Source organism: Maniola hyperantus, chromosome 2, assembly GCF_902806685.2.
Source record: "Maniola hyperantus chromosome 2, iAphHyp1.2, whole genome shotgun sequence".
Taxonomy (NCBI): Eukaryota; Metazoa; Arthropoda; class Insecta; order Lepidoptera; family Nymphalidae; genus Maniola; species Maniola hyperantus.
Window position 1 is genome coordinate 1,789,271 of NC_048537.1, and position 21,456 is coordinate 1,810,726.

General features: G+C 40.1%; 1 protein-coding gene and 1 long non-coding RNA gene across 4 annotated transcripts in view; one reads left to right on the forward strand and one right to left on the reverse strand.

Annotated features, from left to right (window-relative positions):
• LOC138403831 (uncharacterized) overlaps nucleotides 1-21,456 on the forward strand; it is a 227,726-nt gene that overhangs the window by 135,498 nt on the left and 70,772 nt on the right. The window lies entirely within an intron of this gene.
• The window catches only part of Nrg (Neuroglian), an 87,363-nt gene that overhangs the window by 26,126 nt on the left and 39,781 nt on the right, over nucleotides 1-21,456 (reverse strand). For all 3 annotated transcript variants that reach the window (XR_011237905.1, XR_011237907.1, XM_069505231.1), the window contains exons 4-6: nucleotides 20,794-21,411; nucleotides 11,313-11,503; nucleotides 2,999-3,274 (exon numbers count right to left, since the gene is read on the reverse strand). Coding sequence is in view for 1 of the 3 variants with exons in the window: in XM_069505231.1 (XP_069361332.1) it covers nucleotides 2,999-3,274; nucleotides 11,313-11,503; nucleotides 20,794-21,411 (1,085 nt within the window). In the remaining 2 variants the exon portion in view is untranslated. The remainder of the gene's footprint in view (nucleotides 1-2,998; nucleotides 3,275-11,312; nucleotides 11,504-20,793; nucleotides 21,412-21,456) is intronic.

Below are 21,456 nucleotides of genomic sequence, written 5' to 3' on the forward strand. Positions count from 1 at the left end.
ACCACAAATTCATGGTTTTCAGATTTTTCCCCGAATGTCAGCTATAAGACCTACCCAACGGGGAGTACCCTGTAGGTTTCTAGACAGACTGACAACAAAGTGATCCTATAAGGGTTCCGTTTTTCCTTTTGAGGTACGGAACCCTAAAAATTATGAGTCACACGAAGTTATTAGTTAAAGAAGTAGTATATTACGTGATTCTTTGATTTACATTGTAAATATAAACAATAACCCTGAACTGGTACGCAAGTACGTGATTCAACTTTACTATTGACAATTATAATACTATTAAAATTCTTGAATGCACTTTGTTCATGTAATATCCGTTTTATGACAAGCATCTACAATTCTACACCACGTACAATCTATTAGCTAGAATATCTCTTTTATCTAGATTCTAGTAGCTAAACAAATGTTCATTTTGTATGAACCAATCAATATACTTTTATTGTGAACGCACGTGAAGGGTTCCCTACTACAGTCGTATTTTTTCGACATTTTGCACGATAATTCAGAAACTATGATGCATAAAAATAAATAATAATCTATTTTAGAATGCACAGGTACAGCCCTTTCATATCATGCCCCACTTGATATATGTAGTTATCTTACTTCTAAAATTGAAAATACTAATTATTAGTTCATCACCACAATTTTTTTTTGTGTGATGCACAAACCGATTAATCTACTTTAACTAGCCCGCACTAATTCCACAAAAAATCTATCATCAAAATTAAAAAAAAAACTTACTACAAATAATACTGCGGCTCTGGCTACTAATAGCAAATAGATCGAATTTGTAACGCAACATCGAATCGATAAACTAACAAAGGTGACAGGGGTGGATGATCCTGCTGACAAAAAAATTGTACCCAGGGGATGACCGCACCCCGGAAAAAAAACAGTCAAGTGCGAGCAGGACTCGCACAACAAAGGTTCCGTGATCGTACAAGAAATCTCAAGCCAGAAAAAAATTACAACAATATACAACACTGCAAGTTAATGACGTATAGCGCCATCTTGATGTGATTTATTAAACTAATTATTTGGTCGTGGACATCATCATCATCAACCGATAGACGTCCACGGTTAGACATAGGTCTCTTGTACGGACTTCCACACGCCACGGTCTTGCGCCGTCTGTCCGTCCGTCTACCTAGTGAGGGGGTCTTCTAACGCTTCCGGTGCGAGGTCGCCATTCCAGCACCTTGAGACCCCAACGTCTATCCGTTTTATGAACTATGTGCCCTGCCCATTGCCATTTCAGTTTCGCAACCCTTCATCAGACAACTGTCACTCAGCGGTCGTGGAAACGAATTTTTTTTGTGATTTAAACACAAATTCATGGTTTTCGATTTTTTTCCTTTACTTCAAGACATTGCTTCCTGCCAGATTTCATGAGTCTAGGTCAATGGGAAGTGGGGTTTTGATTCCCCCGAATTGACAGCCACGATAGACAGACAGGCAACGAAGTTTTTTTTTTTTTTTTTTTCAGATACAAGTTAGCCCTTGACTGCAATCTCACCTGGTGGTAAGTGATGATGCAGTCTAAGATGATAGCGGGCTAACCTGGAAGGGGTATGACAGTTTTTATTAAACCCATACCCCTTTGGTTTCTACACGGCATCGTACCGGAACGGCTTTGCCGGTAGGGTGGTAACTAGCCACGGCCGAAGCCTCCCACCAGACCAGACCAGAAATTTAGAAATTATAAAATTCCAAACCCCTGCCAGGAATCGAACCCGGGACCTCCCACTATTAAGACCACAGCGCTCACCACTGCGCCAGGGAGGTCGTCGAAGTGATCCTATAAGGGTTCTTTTTTTCCCTTTTGAGGTGCGAAACCCTAAAAACCGCCTCAGGGTAAATTCGAGGGTTACAATGATTCATCCAGTGCAGGGACACGCAATCTCATTCGATTCGGCAAGGAATAAGAAAAAGTGCAGCTGGTATAAGCAGTTCTTTTGCCAATATATCTTGCCCCTGTATTACGAAACTTTGGATTCCATTGTCGTTCTGATCGTCGCAATTTTTAATAGTTGATTTATGGAAGGTACAATAGCAAAACTTTTTAAAGAGTTTTATCATTAATGTTACTACTTACTCTAGCAAGAGTTGTTTAAGAATTTTAACCAATAATAAAAAAGTACCGAACCAATAATGAAATCGCGATCGTTGAATTTTATTGCATCAAAGTTTGGTAATTAAGGGATGTATCAAGAAAGCGGTGATAGTCTAGTGGTTACGACGTCCGCCTCTTATTCGGGAGGTCGGGGGTTCAATCCCGGGCACGCCACCTCTAACTTTTCGGCGTCGAAATTAAATATCACTCGCTTGAACGGTGAAGGAAAACATCGTGAGGAAACCTGCATGCCTGAGAGTTCTCCATAATGTTCTCAAAGGTGTGTGAAGTCTACCAATCCGCCAGCGTGGTAGACTATGGCCAAACCCTTCTCATTTTGAGACGGATTCTCCGATCAGAGGGCGGACGACCTAACCACTATGCTATCACAACTTTTTAGACCTTTTACCTGAAGTAGTAAGAGTAAAAAAAAACCGGCCAAGTGCGAGTCAGGCTCGCGCAATGAGGGTTCCGTACTACAGTCGTATTTGTTCGACATTTTGCACGATAATTCAAAAACTATGATGCATAAAAATAAATAAAAATCTGTTTTAGAATGTACAGGTGAAGACCATTCATATGATACCCCACTTGATAATATAGTCACTCACTTCGAAAGTTGAAAATACTAATTATTAGTTCATGACCACAATTTAAATTTTTTTGTGTGATCTAACCCTAAATTCACGGTTTTCAGATTTTTCCCCAAATGTCAGCTATAAGATCTACCTACCTGCCAAATTTCATGATTCTAGGTCAACGGGAAGCACCCTGTAAGTTTCTTGACAGACAGACAGAAAGACAACAAAGTGATCCTATAAGGGTTCCGTTTTTCCTTTTGAGGTACGGAACCCTAAAAATACCAGATGTACTCACATTGCACGTTGATGTAAACGTCCTTGTAGACGTATCCGTTGGAGTTGGTGGCGTTACAGCCGTAGTTGCCAGTGTCCTTCTTCACCAGGTCCGAGATAACGATGGAGTTGGAGGAAACCACGCGGCGCGGGTTGTGTTCCGCCTGCTCGATGGGCTTGCCGTTGTGCACCCACGATATCATGGGGTCTGGAGTACCGCCGGCTTTACAGTTGATGACTGCGGTCTCTCCCTCCGCTAGGTTCTGGAACTGGGGTTCTTCGATGAAGAAGGGTGCGGCTGTGGACAAAAACATTTTTGTTACAATAAAATAATATGAAACCCTATATAGGCGTTACTTAGTGTGAATGTATAAAATACAAAGAATTTTTGTTTAGTTTTTTTTAAGTTTAACGTTTCTTTCTTGCAAATTTTTGATAGTTGTTGCATAATGGCGCCGATTCTGTGGTCTTTCTCTAAACTAGATTTAGAGTCTCTGCATCTTTTTCATTTTAATATTGCTAAACCGGGACGGAACATGAATTTTACATTTAAAGACTCTAAATTTTAGTGCACGCTACAAATTTAAACTATAGGCTCGCGACTGACAGCTAAAGCCACGAGGTTTGACAGCTCTAAATTAAATTTAAAACTCTCAAACTGTGTCTGTCCTTTTCATATTATATTAGTAAGAAAAGAGTGCGAACACTTCCTCTTCAACCTAGTTGCCTGGTAGAGATCGCTTCACAGCGATAAGGCCGCTAATTGTATATTCTTCTTTTACATGTTTCTTTTTGTGTCTTTTCTTTTTGGTGTACAATAAAGAATATTAAACTAAACTAAAAAAAAAACACTCTAAAATTTAGTTGTGCTCAGAATAGTACCAATGTTTGATTTACTCATAGCTTCAAACCAGCAGTGGTCTTATAAGCTGTAACGTGTCGTGACATTTACGTTGCAACGTAATGCTTTTTTTACCCCGCAATGTTTATGGCTTCAGGCCCATTCGTTTTATTGATACGATCGCAACCCTCCGGTGCAGCGGATTATAAAATGTAGCATTTTGTACAAATACACGTGTTTGCGAAAACAACAAAAATATATGAGGCGAAATTCCTTTCGATTTATTAATGCACTAGCCTATGCTCGCGACTTCGTCCGCGTGGATAACACAAATTTCACCCCCTTAGGGGTAGAATTTTCAAAAACCTTTCTTAGCGGATTCCTACGTCAAAATAGCTATCTGCATGCCAAATTTCAGCCCGATCCGTCCAGTAGTTTGAGCTGTGCGTTGATAGATCAGTCAGTCAGTTAGTCACCTTTTCCTTTTATATATTTAGATAAGGTCGAAATTAGGGCGGCTTCATCGATGAGAGGTCGAAATTGTTGTCTACAATTTCGACTTACTGAATTTAAACTGACTTTATTACTGAATTTAAATTTAACTTTTAAATGTAAATTCAGTAATAAAGGCTTTATTTATTTATTTATTTATGTACCTACACCTGGGCACCTGGGACACACGATCCAGCTAGGTACCAATTTCGAGAAAAAAATAACCGCCGAATCCAACTTGGCTGGAAAGCGTTCGGGAAGCTTCGAGATGTCTTCTCGTTCAAAATTCCAATGATGACATATGGATCCGAGACATGGTCGCTAACTATGGGCCTCATACTAAAGCTGAGCGGGCGAAAGAGAGACCTATGCTTTGAGTTTCTCTACATGATCAAATCAATCTCCTTTTTTTAAGTCGGTTAAAAATTATACAGTGTTTGTGGGTAAATACAATTTTTCATGCTGCAAGCTGAGTGGGCGACCTATATTTATTCACACATGACACTTTATTTAGAATATTTTTACCTTTGAGTATAATTACGATGTAGTAGTTAATTAAATTAGTTTGAAGTTTTATTGTAGTGTTCATAGTGATGTAGTGATCAAATAAAAAAGTTTTCTATCTTTCCTTCTTTCTTTCATACAAAGTTTTTACGCGACGCTAGCGAATAAACGTTAGCTTAGCTTAGTACAGTTTTTTGGCGAAGTTTTCCCTTTAACCATACGAGTAGGTACATCTCAACTTTTCAAATAAAACCTTTGTAACGACCACGGCTCCCCAGCAGGCACTAAACAAGCGTGATTGCGTGCTCGAAACAACGCATGCGATTACAAACCTAAACAATATCGTGACGCCTTAATGTTTTGAAAGATTTTCACCTTAATTATTTTCACCCCCTCATACTTTTCACTGAGCCTTTTCTAAGCAACGCTTTAACTTGAAAGGGGATCTAAGAATCATGTTCTGTCATTTTGTTTTTTTTTCTGTATTTTGTGGTGCAGAAATTGTAGCAAACTTTCTTTCAATTAGAAGTTTTAAAATTTTATAAAGGGGTATTTGGTTGAGAGTGCATTAATACCCGCGAAAAGAAGCGATATACATATAGCGCTCTCTCTGTTACGTTATCCCATACAAATGATAGAGGCAAAAATCTCAGTGGGCGCAAACCATTTCCATAATCCATTCATACATCTTATACACAGAAAAACACACACACACACACATATTAATCTAACATAATTTTCATAGATTTTTTAACATTGTGCTTTTTCTTTTTTATTATTATGGTGGGCGTTAACAACTGTAACACAGTTTCTAACTAAAGCAGTTGTTACCGTTCTTTACTTTTAAGGCAATGTAAAGAGAATAATAAAGATTTTTTTAATTTTTTCATATTTTTTTTATACCTCTATGCGTTGGCTCAAAACAATCTTTACTATTCTATTTACTTTGCTGGTTACAATGCCGATCATTCGTCTCGATTCAACAGTTACTTGTCTACATAACGTCCATTAAGTTAATCAGGAAATGTAACATCGTAAAAATGAAACCAAGCTTCAAGTGGTGGCAAACTGAAGCTAATATACTCGTATGTGACAAGGTTCATTGTTTGCATTTTATAAAGTTGATACAATTTATACAGGAATGTGGTTATTTATGTCACACATAACACTTGCAATCCAGTAATCCCTCAATTGTCGCATGCGATACATGTGGATAGGGTTGACGAAGCCTTTGTTTTGATAACATCAATCATTTTCCTGATAAAGGGGTTGCAAAAAGTTCGAACAAAAATATTGAAATTCGAATATATCCTTTTAGATTTTGGTCCAACCTTATATTGTTGAGTCCTTGTCGAATATCACTACCCATATTATAAAGGCAAAAGTGTGTTTGTTTGTTGGTTTGTCCTTCAATCACGTCGCAACGGAGCAACGAGTTGACGTGATTTTTTTAATGGATATAGTTAACGACCTGGCGAGTGACATAGGCTCTTTTTTATCCCGGAAAATCAAAGAGTTCCCACGGGATTTTAGCAACCGAAATCCACGCGGATGAAGTAGCGGGCATCAGCTAGTATGATTATAAAGAGAAATTTTTCCTTCATCGCAATTTGTTTGATCATAATCTGGACGCTCTTGAAAGTCCAATGAATAGTGGCCAGTTTTGAACTTTGTCAGTCTTGTGTATTCTAAAAAAGATCTTTAGCCAATTTTGACAAACAATTCGTCAAATCATCTTCCCAGGAAAACAGCCAGAAATCAGTTTTTCTGGTTGCAATAAAAACGCATTCCTTGCTGAAGTCAAGTTAAACATATTAGCAATTCCAATCCAATCCATCAGTCTGTTTGCGTCCACTGCTGGACATAGGCCTTTCCAAGAGCGCGCCACCAAACACGGTCTTCCGCCTTCCTCATCCATCCGCTCCCCACCACCTCTAGCGGGCTGGAGATCATCCCACGTTTTGGTAATTAGTGAAATATAATTTTATCCCCTCTTTGATGTCAGCCCTGATTTCGTTTATCCGCGTGACACAATTACTGCAGCGTGGTGACGCGTAACGTTGCAAAGCACTAAACAATTGCTCTAACGAGATTATGCGGTTGCGGACATCATACACACGAGTGCAGTGACTACATACACGCCAATTTCCAACCCCAACTTTGGTTGGCTTTTCATACTACTTTCAACAGAGCATCTAGCCTCTCTGGCAATATCTAAGCTTCCGGTGAAATACTCTAATGTTACAATGGTCAGTCATACATAATGGAGCCACCTTTGTATTTTTTTTTAATTTATAGACTAGCGCTTGGCTGCAATCAGACCTGGTGGCAAGTGATGGTGCAGCCTAAGATGGAGTGCAATTGCCTAGAAGATGCCTATTCATTGTTGACTTGAAGGTATATTATAATTGGAGGGTAAAACTGATGCTGGAACGGTATTCCAAATCTTAGCGGTTCGTGTCTTACTATGATCATTATTAGAAGTATTTGCTATCCCGTCATAAAATTATCCTGTCTGCGTAAGCTGTCTCTGTGCTAAACGTCAAGATCGTTGACGAAATTGCCTGATGAATCGTGAAAACTTATTATACAGAAAAACGCACTTTCGCATTTATAATATTGGATTCGTACATCTGTGGATTGATTGAGCTGATAGATCGCGACTGTAGTTTGCGTAGACGTATCTCAAAGCCGGTCGGACATTGTCTTTCAATCGGCACAAGTATTCAATGAGTTTGTATTGCGAAGCGCGTTGCATAAATTCATTCAATATCGATTATATTACGGAGTCGGATATAATGGCGGGGCAAAGACCTTACTGTGAACGTATTGACCCTCCCTAAATTTGATACATCATGCATTGTAAGGGTGCGGTACTGAATAAGTTGATTGCGGTTTTTATACGAACCCATATCGAAAGATTAAGCTTTTTAAGGAACACTCCAAAACTCGAAAAAAAACTACCTAGCCTATAATTTGGCTTTAATACGTTGATGGGTCGAACTATCAATCATCAGCAGGCGGTTGAAGATTCTTTTTTGGAATATAAATGGAAGCTGTTCTTTTCAGAGACTACTCCTGAAGATACGTGTTAGTAAATTTCTATAGAAATCTGGGAATGGTTTACTCTTTCCAATGTATCAGAAGTGGGAACGCAATTAATCAGAAGTGGGATTAATAGCAACTGTCACTTTTACGAGTAAGTGCAGATCACCTACAAATCATTTAGAAATCACTTATTTATATTGTTTATCGTTCTCGGCGAAAAAATTCCAGCCACTATGACGTCATGATATGCCCGTCGTACCAATATCCGCGGCGGGTTCTATTGTCCGAAATATTTGGCCCTTATAAGGACGCCTGTGCCGGTCGTTTCAACTCAATTGGAGCGTATTAGCGTCGCACTTCCGGACGCGTCCACAACTAAATGGCCGCGAGTTGGAGGCGTTTAGTAAATAGACCAGTCCGTATGGACTTTCTTGTAATCTCCGGAACTACTGAACCGATTATGAAAATTCTTCACCAGTAGAAAGCTACATTATTCCTGAGTGACTGTATTTTATTTTCAAAAAAATAGAAATCCCTACAAAAATTGCGTTAAGCTACCCGTGCGAAGCAGGGGCGGGTCGCTAGTTGTAATAATATAAATAAGTCTAGACATCTACAAGCACCTGCAGAAAATCTAAAGAGTTTAACCCTTGTACTTAACCTTTTACCGTCATCATACGTTTTAATTATAGCGCTTAGCGGGGACCCATTGAAGTTTTCTCATGGAGAAAGATGTTCAAATTTCACGACTAAAAATACTCGACTTCAGAAGAAAAATTTTCCGCGAGCGACCAAGCCTCAGAGCAACGAGTGGCCACAGTAGGGAGGCTAACCGTCTTGGACTATCCAGGACGTCCCGCGGTGTGATTACGTAAAACGTTGCAGTAGCGACAGCAACGCGACAGTATTAGCAATGCGACAGTTCATTTGCTGTCTCTCTTCTTCTTCTTCTTATTATTTTGCGTTGTGGCTATTGCTGTCTCTCTCTAGCCGGACGTTTGACAGCAATGATCGCGAGATTTACGCCTGTCGCGAGATACGTTATCACTCCGCCGGTTTTTATCAGACGTGGCTCACTTGGTCACGTGATATAATACGTCACGTGGCAACAGTCACCAGCGCGGGCGAATTCCGATCTCATAAGACTCATAAGAGAGAGAAAGATAAGAGATAAGAGTTTACGTGATAGAAAGAGAGGCTTTTGTTAAACTTTAGACCACAGAACAGAGTTGAAATGCACTTTACTGTCTTGTAACTAGAGTTGCAATTTTTTTAATGAATTTCTTTGCAAAATGAGCCTTCTAAGAACAGCTGCGAATTTTGTTTGACTTCCACTTTTTACTTCATAGATTTCCATACTATAGTAATACCAAATCCCCCTAGTCTCTCCTCTCACCAAAGGTTGCCTGATGGAGATTGCTTTAAGCATTTGAATACAATTGTTTTTAGTTTATAGGTTATTTGTACGATGTTTTCTATCTATCTATCCCTACGACGTGTTTATGCTCCAGTTCCAGGATATCAAACAGGGCGATTGTCTAAAACCTGCATCAATCATTATTACAATCTCAATTGTTCTGATTGGCTGAATTTGTGCGATTCTTGTTGCAACAATGCATTGTAGCCAATAGTGAACGAGCGTTAAGCAATCAGAGGTGATTGCGATCGTGACATTGTAGCTGTCATTCTCCCGCAATCGCGCAGCTGGACAGTCCCGAAAATGACTTTATAGTTGGAATGCGTACACCACCCCCGCCTGGAGAGTACAACATTGCGAGTTATTCCGCGCTTTCATGTCGAGCCCGAGAGCCCAGGCGTGTACAGCTGAGCATCATTATACAGGTTTGCTATTTATAGGAGTCATCATAATATAGTCTGATTATGTACAAACTAGCTGATGCCCGCGGCTTCGCCCGCGTGGATTCAGATTTTTAAAAATCCCGTGGGAACTCTTTGATTTTCTATTCTCCAGGTCTTTGACTATACCCATGCAAAAAATCACGTCAAAACCGTTGCACTGTTGCGACGTGATTGAAGGACAAACCAATAAACCAACAAACAAACACACTTTCGCATTTATAATAGGGGCAGTGATTAAGGTGCACACTTTCTTTTCGAATTAATTGATTTGAATTTAATTAAAGATCCAGAACAGACATTGTTTTCTCAAATGTGCTCATATGATTGCCAAAAATTTGCAATGATTCTAAGCTTGCATTTAACAGTTTATTCATCATCATCAACCAATAGACGTCCACTGCTGGACGTAGGTCTCTTGTAGGGACTTCCACACGCCACGGTCTTGCGCCGCCTGGATCCAGCGGCTCCCTGCGACTCGTCTGATGTCGTCCGTCCACCTAGTGGGGGTCTTCCAACGCTGCGTCTTCCGGTGCGAGGTCGCCATTCCAGCACCCTGGGACCCCAACGTCTATCGGTAGTACGAACTATGTGCCCTGCCCGTTGCAACTTCAGCTTCGCAACCCGTTGAGCTATGTCGGTTACTTTAGTTCTCCTACTCTAGTTCTAATAGTTTATTATGTACTTCAAATTATTTTAAAGAAATAGGAAAGTAGATTCTTTCGTGTCAAGCCTGGGAGCACATGATTATGCCCGGCTTGCTATTCATAGGGAAAATGATATTATATAATCTAATTATGTACACAAATTAAGGGGCATACTTTCTTTTCATTTTAATTTTGTTAAAAGAAAGCCAAGAACAGAGTTTTTTTTTTTTTTTCAGAAAATGTATTCATAATCTACTTATTATGCAAACTTCGAAGTCCTTCTCAACTCTAATGAGTTCGCTGGCTATCATTCATCGTTGAACACTGAGTTAGCGAATGATGTAATTGATGATCATGATGATTAGTCATGGAGCAGAGAATTATTCAGATATGAAATGATTTATTTTACAAATTTATTGTTTCATGTGTTCGCATCCTCTTCTTACTAATGTAATATGAAAAGGACAGACACAGTTTGACAGTTTTAAATTTAACTTGGAGCCGTCAAACCGCGTGACTTTAGCTGCCAATCGCGAGCCTATTGTTTAAATTAGTAGCGTACACTTAAATTTAGAATCTTTAAATGTAAAATTCATGTTCCGTCCCGTTTTAGCAATATTAAAAGGAAAAAGATGCAGATACTCTAAATTTAGTTCAGAGAAAGATAACAGAATCGGCGCCAATGTATTGTCTAAAACCTAATGGATGCCACACATTCTAATTTAAACTGTAGGGCGATTGTCTAAAACCTGCATCAATCATTATTACAATCTCAATTGTTGTGATTGGCTGAATTTGTGCTATTTTTGTTGCAACAATGCATTGTAGCCAATGGTGAGCGAGCGTCAACCAATCAGAGCTGATTGCGATCGTGACATTGTAGCTGTCATTCTACCGCAATCCTCTAGCTGAATTATGATTAAAAGACAATGGATCATGGAACTCACCCTCAACGTTGAGCTGTATGGAGTAAGTCTGAGCAGTTCCAACGCCGTTGCTGACCTCGCACGTGTAGGTGCCCTGGTCCTCGTAGCCCGTGCGTTTGATCACCAGCGTCTTGCCGTAGTTGTCCTGCGTCACCCGCTGAGACGACAGGATCGTTCGCCCGTCCTTCTTCCACACCACTTGAGGGAGGGGCCTGGGGATGTAGCAATCATTAAGGACAGTGCTTTAGGAAAAAGTTTCCTAAGTTTCTTTCTCTTCGCGCATTCTAACATTGAAGGCATGAAGGTTTACTAAAGATGGGCGTTGTACGCTATTCGCTTAATCTGTGGTTTTTCTTGTTTTTATAATCTGTAATGACGTTCCTACTCGCTCTTTTGGTTTGAACCAATAGCGGGCGCTCGTTCGTTTGTGAGCATACGATTGTATCGGTGATCAAAAAAGGAGAAGCAACGGGGAGTTGGCATCGACAACGAGGGACCGACGCCATTAAAACCCTAGCAAAATACCGTTAAAGTTAAAAGAGACAATTTAATCCAGATCTTTGAAGTCAATATTTCATCACCGCGGTGAACTTATAAATAAAGTTTATTGTGTCGTGTTGTGCAAGTGTAACTACCGATTTACCAGCTATTATTCATCATGGACACCTCATCTTCTTTCCACGTGGAAATACATCAAGACCTTGGTCATGCATGCGGCTTAGAAGACTCAACATTCTGATAACAATACGTAAGTACCCGTATGTTGTGTTTGAGCCAACTAAGAGCGAGTAGAACCTTTAGTCTTTTAAAACGACGGAATTATCGCTAACAAGGCCAGGATTCCGAACACAGACGTGACGACACAGGATCCCAGGACTACGACTGGATCCGCGCCGCCACATCTTTATGGTGCCGAAAAACCCGGGAATTAGCGTCTGACCACTTTACCTATTCGTCGCATTTCCAAATTCGAATAATAACATACTTAGCTGGTATTTTTCAAGAAAGAAATAATAATTTTAACGATTATAATCTAATAAGGACGTGAACTAGTGCATAAATTCGTTAAATCGGATCATAATATATCTAGAACAAGTGATTTCAGTTAGAGTTAGGCTTTAATAAATTCATATTTTATGCCTTTGTGTTAAATATGGAACTCAATTATTCGGCCATGTTGCAATCGTCTTGTTAAATGCAGTCTTATTGGTTAATTGAACATTCATCATTTCGATCACAATACATTCAGTTGTAACTAACTTCATTCGTTTGCACACTTATTGCAATCTCATAAGGCATAGAATTCCAAACCTTCTGCCTACGTATTAAGGTCTGCCACTCGTCCGTACGGTCATCCTAAACTACAAGTCTGTGTGTTCTCAAGTCACTCGTTCACATTTTACCGCCGACTTGCGCGAACGTCATTGTTGTTTACGTTCGATGTTCATCGGTATTATTCTAGACGACAACAAACGTTATAATCCATATAATTTACATTCTAAAGACGTTTGAAACTAGGGTTTAGTGCATTTTCAAATTCGAGGAAGGTTCAGGTTGTACAGATCTGACATAAACAATCTATTTTATCTATTAACCGGTGTTTACGTGTCTTCAATTCGGCTGTGAATTGTGATAACCTCTCCTTTTGCCAACTCAAGCACAAAACATGTCGTTCAATACAAGACGTGTAATTCGTAAGCTTAGTTCTACAAAAACTAAGGCTAAACATACGGAAACGGATAGCCTTACTGTTTTGAACTTGCCGTCTTTACGTCGTAAGCGCACTATAGCTATGAACCGGATGTCTAAAGCATTAGAAATCGGTTTATTAGCGAGGGATGATGACAGTCAATGCGATTTATTCCTTTCCTATTGCGATCAAGCTAAGAAAATTGCTAATGATTTTGAACAGGCGCATTTTGCAATTCTCGATATTTTGGATACATGCGATGATGCCAGTGATGATGATCGCGTGCGTACTCGGTTTGATGATATCTATTTTGGGGTTATGAGTATTCGTCGTACCTTCACAAAGGTCGAGTGGAACCAATTATCAAATTCTGATACCATTCAAAAGTCGTCATCGCTGTCAAACATAAAACTGCCTAAGCTTCAACTACCAACGTTTTCTGGTGACATTAAAAAATGGCCTGAGTTCTTTGATACCTTCAACGCTCTTATCCACAACTGTCAGTCACTCACCGATGTGGAGAAATTCCACTATTTAATTTCCTCCATAAGCGGCGATCCATTAACTCTCGTTCGTGTTTTTCCCGTTACCGGTGATTATTATTCGGATGCATACGCTGCCTTGGTCGCGCGTTATCAAGATAAGCGGGAGCTAGCTTTCACATGCTGGAGAGATTTACTAAACGTTACCCTCAAATTCCAAAACGCGACTGAGTTCCGTCGTTCATTAGATAGTATTGATGAAAATCTAAGCATCTTAAAGAAACTGAAACTTCCAGTAGACCAATGGGATTTTGTTATTGTGTATCACGTACTATCGAAATTAGATACTAAATTACGCCGCGACTTTGAGGAGAAGTGCAGTAAGTCCGAATTCCCTAAATATGTACAATTGAAGGAGTTCTTACATTCGAAGTGTGAAGCGCTTATGCGAGATAGTCATTTTAGTGAGCCTCCTAAAAATTCTACATCGGCGAAGGAAAATCCCAAACCTTTGAATCCTTCTTTTAAACGACCTGTCGTGACTCACACCTTACTTACCAATGAGAGCTCAAGTACATCTCGAACGTCGACAGAATCACCAAGTGACAACGACAGATACGACCAAAATAACCAATCGACTCTAAAATGTTCATTTTGTGCTAACTCTCATCCGATCACCCGATGTGAGTCGTTCCTTTCTAAGTCAGTTGATGAACGCAGGATGATTGCGAAGGAAAAAGGTTGGTGCTACAACTGTCTAAAAGGATCGCACCAACTGAGAACTTGCGTCAGCGTTTTTCGGTGCGTTAACTGCAAACTTAAACATCATTCCTTAATTTGTGACCGTAATACTGACATGGAAGAGAATCTTGACTCCATGGTCACAGACTCGAAATCTATTTCTCTCGTTGTTAAAGATTCTGGTTCTATAACGAACACTACAGTTCTTTTGCCAACTGCTTTAATCCGAATTCCGGACGTTGACGGCCAACTTCATCAATTTCGGGCAATTATTGACACCGGGAGTCAAAACAATATCATAACGTCTAAAGCAGCTCAACAACTGAATTTTAAACAGATGCCTTGCCAGTCAAGTATCAATAGCTTGGGAGGCGTTGCAGCTGATATTACGGGCACGATTAATTGTTCTATTGCCGCTACAAATCACACGTTAATCGGTGTTGACATGCATGTCATGACAACAATCTGTGGTGATCAGCCAAGAGCAAAACTTCAAATTCGAGGCTGTTCTCATATCGACTCGTTACAGTTAGCGGACCCAGGGTTCGATACCCCTGGACCAATTGACGTACTTTTAGGCGCGGAGGTTTTCGCAAATTCGTTACTTAACGATCAAATATTAAGGAGTGAAGCACATCAGCCCCTTGCGTTAAACTCAATATTTGGTTGGCTTCTAGTAGGGAGGACACCGCTCGTAAAATCGACTTCACCACAGAGCTTGACTGACTCGGACGAGTTGATGTCTATAATTCAATCCGATCAGCTGTCAGAATCTTCCAACAAATGCGTGCCTCCTCAAACCAAATCGCTTACAGATAGCCAACCCTTAAAATGGCTAATCGGCTTGGCTTATGATACGCTTTGGATCAACGTTAAATCGCTTATACGGTTATATATCAAACAATCCTGTCTCAGTGAGCTCGACTCTCGTTTCTTCGATCAGCCATCTATCCTTTCGGTGTTACAGCTATTCCGCTGTCTTACTATTTATGGTATTAAAACATATAAAGTGACTGACAGATTCAATCCAGTGGTTGGAGCGGTACACCCACGAGCCTTGTGCCATGACAAAAGTCCTACCGATATTATTTCTTCACCCACTCACGCTATTGAGATTATCGTACTTAACGAAAAACGTCAATCGGTCAAGATTGTATCGAAAACTGATGCATCGAATTCGCCTAACAATAAGCGTTGTTTACAATTTTTATCGTCTGAAAAAATTATTTTACCTTGTAACGTATCTTATTTTCGAATACTGTATCACGCAAAACCCATATCTATACGTCTTACCGGTTCACTTTCAATGGAAAGGGAAATGTATAATTCGTTATTTGGTGACGTTCAATTAGTTCAAAACTTTACTATCGAAAACGTAATTGAACATTCGCAATCTAAGCAAGTATTATTGATGGCCTTTCGTAATTTGTCCTTGGATGCAGGAGTTTTCAAGGTGGGCGGTCGGCCTCCTGGTGCCAATTGCGGCCTTGACGTCCGACAATCTACTCTTTTACCTAGTCGTAACCCTCTGGTGTCCAAAATGATGAAATTCATTTATATCTATTCGATCTATTTTGGTTTGCTATTTGTGAAACATATTAATACTCCACGCTGTTGTTCCAGATACTTCGGATGTTCTAAAATGCATATACAACCTATAAATGTGTATGGAAACGATTTTCCATTTTATCGGGTGAACCAAATCGAACAGTCCTCCAAATGCGAATTTTGTGGATTTACTCGTATTATAATCTTTAAGCATTACGAAGCCAAGATGGAGAGGTTTAACTTGTATTCGTTTGCCTATTTGCTTATCAGAGCTACCGTCTTTCTTGGCTTGGCGCTGTGTCTTTTCATCAGAAGTTTTGACCGAAGAATACCGACTTTTAAATTTGATCGTGTGAACCAGTGGCAACTATTCCAATCGTTCATTCTAAAACTTTACTGTAACCCCAACTATTACCTTGGCTTAGAGCAACATATAGAATGGGAGAAACTATCTGAACGAGTAGCTGTGATTTTAAACGGTTTAACGCGGCCCATTGAATCGGCTAACTGATTTTAATTTATTTTATTTTATTTTTTAGATCCTAGTTTAGTTAGTAATTCTATAATAGTTTCTTATTGTTCTTACGCATCTGGAAAATACCAGCTGTATTTTGGTGGGCGGTATGTACGCTATTCGCTTAATCTGTGGTTTTTCTTGTTTTTATAATCTGTAATGACGTTCCTACTCGCTCTTTTGGTTTGAACCAATAGCGGGCGCTCGTTCGTTTGTGAGCATACGATTGTATCGGTGATCTAAAAAGGAGAAGCAACGGGGAGTTGGCATCGACAACGAGGGACCGACGCCATTAAAACCCTAGCAAAATACCGTTAAAGTTAAAAGAGACAATTTAATCCAGATCTTTGAAGTCAATATTTCATCACCGCGGTGAACTTATAAATAAAGTTTATTGTGTCGTGTTGTGCAAGTGTAACTACCGATTTACCAGCTATTATTCATCATGGACACCTCATCTTCTTTCCACGTGGAAATACATCAAGACCTTGGTCATGCATGCGGCTTAGAAGACTCAACATTCTGATAACAATACGTAAGTACCCGTATGTTGTGTTTGAGCCAACTAAGAGCGAGTAGAACCTTTAGTCTTTTAAAACGACGGAATTATCGCTAACAAGGCCAGGATTCCGAACACAGACGTGACGACACAGGATCCCAGGACTACGACTGGATCCGCGCCGCCACAGGCGTTATTGGCTATTTCTGGCAACGGTTAATCAACAGTTATTTAGTTTCAATACCAATATTGATAACCGTTGCCGAATATCGGTATCAGAGTTGTGTTTCAACTAATTTAATATGCGCAACGCGCAGCGGTTTCCGTTGTAGTAACTAAGCTAGCTGCCGTATCAATACCGTCTGTATAGCTAGCGCGCGCATATTCACTAAAATAAAACCAATTTTACTTTCATGAATATCGTGAAGTAATCACAACCTTAAGTTCATAGCAGCAAAGTTTAATTATAATGATCATTGACATAGGTCAAACTATAGTGGACGCCTGCACGAATAGTTTGCCACAATCCAGTTAACCAAAAACATTTCACGAAGATTGATAAACGAAAGAGGACCTTATCTCTATTACTCTAAGGCTAACTGTATTAAGATTGATAGATCAAAGTGTAATGGACAAGTACTTGTACAGATAAGCCTTAGCGTAATAGAGATAAGGTCGGCTTTGGTTTATCAAGTTCTTAGTTGCTAAGCCGGTAGCCAATAACCGCTCCTTCTCAGCTTTCAGTGAAAGAATGAAAGAGAAGGCATAATTATTGCGTTTCTAGTTACCAAAAAACCAAACAATGCACTGTCAGTTGCCAGTTGGCAGCGTTGCGTTGTCAGGTGGTTCGTCATAGATGTTAGCTGATAACCGTTGTTAGCTACGACAATAACGCTACGGTACGCTATAGGCACGGCAGCGGTTTTCAGTTAAGTTAAGCTATAGCGGACACATGTCTAAGGTTTACGCACGATTTTTTTCCTTCACTATTAAAGCAAGTGATATTTAATTGCTTAAAACGCACATATCTTCGAAAAGTTAGAAGTGCGTCTCCGGAATCGAAAGCCCAACCTGCCGAATCTTAACGGAGGCCGAGGTCTTTCTTGCGTTGTAGACTATGGCCAAACCCTTGTCATTCTGAGAGGAAACCGTGCTCAGTACTGTGCTGGCGATTGGTTGATCATGATGATGATTGGAATATAGATGATGGCTGCGAACCAACCACGGGAATTTATGTATTTTTTTTAATCCATGGGAAAATCTTTGATTTTTCGGGACAAAAAGTAGCCTATGCCCGTCCCCGGGATAATTATATAAAAACTGTGTTCCAAATTTCGTTCAAATTAGTTGGGATTATTACTCTGTGAGTCGAGAGAGGTATAATAGGTAGGTATCGTAGACTGGGTAGACTGCTATCTATATGTTGCGGTAACTACTAGTCCTGTAAATAACTACAGTATTCCCCACGGTAAAAAACCACAATGGAAATAATAATTTTTAATCAACAAATTGATAAAACTAAAAATAACTAAACAATGGGGCCGATTCTCTTGTACACAATCTCTAAACTAAACTAAATTAGCAGGTCTAAATCTAGTGCCATCCTTTTCCGCAAGCAACATTATGAAAGGGATAGCAATAGATTTAGGCGTGACATTTTAGTTTAGTTTAGAGATTGTGTACAATGGAATTAGCCACATTGGCAAATAAATCAAATTATTATTTGTTAATAGGACGTGCCCCAGATTGCGGTTGGTTATCCAAGGCTCATAGTCACAGGACAGTAGGTATGAATAATTGATTTATTGCAGAAATAAAAGCAACAGTCATAATGACGCATGCGCACTGCGCTGCCTGATAGCGCCAGCGTTGATTCATTGATGATGTTAAAGTACAAAACAAGTGCTCCGAAAATACTCGAAGGACTAATACAAATGAAACTATTCATGAATCCTAGATACTCGAAGGACTAATACTGTTCATGAACCCTAGTACCCTATAGCTCCAAACCATACTAATATTATAAATGCGAAAGTGTGTCTGTCTGTCTGTCTGCTAGCCTTTCACGGCCCATCCGTTCAACCGATTTTGACGAAATTTAGTACAGAGATAGCTTGCATCCCGGGGAAGGACATAGGCTACCTTTTATCCTGTAAAATTGAAGAGTTTCCACAGGATTTTCAAAACCTAAATCCACGCAGACGAAGTCGCGGGCATCATCTAGTTGTTTACAATTGCAATAAAAGAAACGCGCAAATGAATTGCAGAAAATTAAGACGTCTGGGATGTGAGGATGCATACCTAGTACCTACTGCACAGAGTAGCACCCTACTGCTTAATGAGGACCAATAGGATCAACTTCATTTTCTTTGACCGGACCTCAATCAGGGTCGCAGCTGAAAACCAGCTCGCTGGTGGATGAGGACTAGATTATATTGGAGGGTTTCATACATAAAAGATTTTGGTGAAACTCAACTGTAATTACTAGAAATCAAGACTAAAATGAGATTTTAAATTCTTCTTTTTCTTCTTCTTTTTGAAACGCCGTCTCCTATCGGAGGTTGGATATCTGCACCTTGGACACTGCTGCACGGAAAAGAGATCGCATATTCCTCCCGTACCATTGGTGTAAATCAGTCTACGCAAATCTCAAACCCCCTATTTACCTCTATAGGGGTTGAATTTTTAAAAATCCTTTCTTAGCGGATGCCTACATCATAATAGCTATCTACCAAATTTCAGCCCGACTCGTCCAGTAGTTTGAGATGTGCGTTGATAGATCAGTCAGTTAGTCAGCTTTTCCTTTTTATATGTATTATGTATAAATCAATAAAGCACATTGCTCTAGTTACCGGACTGGAGCGCATAACTGAAGCGCCAGTTAAGTACACCAGTTGCATGACTCAATGGAATTACGCTTGTTTAAATCTGCGTTGCAAATACTAGAGCGGGACAAGTGCGCCCAAAGACGACCTATTTGGCACGCGCCCTCCTCCACAAAGCCAAGAGGGCAGTTGAAAAGTACACCATAAAAGCATTAGCCCAATTCCTTTTCATAAAATTAAAATGTTGGAAAATGCTTTATGTTTTACGTTTTTCTCGGAACAAAACTGAATTATTCAGTTAATTTACTCGCATGCGAAAAATTTATGGTGAAATAATTCTAATTACTTTGAATAGACGCATAATGCGCATGACGCTACCTTTAGTTTAGTAACTTATTACCGGAACAACAGCACATAGAAACTGGTAAGGGGTCAAGTAATCTGTCATACTTCTATGTTAATACGTTTTCATCTAAGACGGTTGAAGTTACAAAACTTTGACCACGAATAAAAAGCTAGATGGGTTCCAGAAGTCAGTACAGTACCCGTAGTACAAGATTTTACGTCTCACCAAACCAAACCAAATTCGAGAGTCGAAATACTTCCGCGTTACAGTAAAATGGACCTAAACAGCCTTGAATTGAAGTCAAATATTCAATGCCACTGATTTTAATTTCGCAATGTTTCCGCTTGGGGCGCTGGCTGTAGAAGTGTAGACAAACTTGAGCTTTAAAACAAGGCAGTTAAGATCCAGTACAGTACTTCCATGATTAAATCTAAAGGTGAAATTTTGGCCTGAAGTTAACAAATCCTGACTTGTGTAAACTATTTTGCTTTTATTGACGATCAAAATTTAACCGTAAATTTAGCCACCTTTCTCGCACCTGAAGTTCAGACTACAATACCTCTCCACCAATCAAGATCAAGTTCAGCGCTTGCTTGTCATAATTTTTTTTTCTTTTATAAAATAATATTAGCCATGTTAATGACTAATATTCCTCTTTCCTCTCCAACTAAGCGTCAAGCTTGTGCTAGGAGTATGTACGACAATAGTGCAACGGGCGGGGTTTGAACCGTCGACCTTTCGATTTTCAATCCACTCCTCTACCCGTTGAGCTATCGAGGCTTGTGAAAATGTTTCTGGACGTTGGGAGTTCGTAAATCACACTATCCTAATAAAATAGTATAATGGTAAAAACTTACGTTCCGCCATAGATGCAATAGAGTTCAACTTTCTTCCCGCGCCATGCCTTCTCCACCCTCCTGGTGGTATATTGCCGGACCGGTTCGTGCTTGTTCAGAGTCGGTGAAATTCCCGTATGCTGCACTTGGAGGTACACCTTGTTCCCGAGCTTATACTCGTTCCTGAACACGGATTTAGCTGCGCAAGTGTACGCGTAGTCTTCGCTCGCGTCGAATCGAGTTACGTTCGAGAACCATAAGTTTCCTTCAGGATCCAACGTCATTCGGGAATTGTTTATGGTTTTCAGCTGCCCTTGATCGCCTTGCAACATCCAGTAGACGTTTGGGCTCGGATGACCGTCGGGTGGTTCGCACGTGAGTTTGAATGGTAGGCCTTCTTGGGCGTTGATAGTTTGTTGGGGGCCATCGGTTTCCTTGAAGGAGTTTAGTTCCGCTTTCCTCACGAACACCGAGTTGGATGTAGCGGTTCCCCATTCGTTGTAGGCGAAGCATTGGTACTGTCCGAGGTCCTCGTTCCTGGGCGCGGAGACGACTAGAGTACCACGGCCAGGCTGCTGGGAGATGCGGTTGTCGTAGCTGGTGTACTCGAAGGGTTTCCCGTTCTTGATCCAGCGGTACCTGTGGGACAAGAATAGCCGGTTAGGTGTGATGTAATGGTAAAGT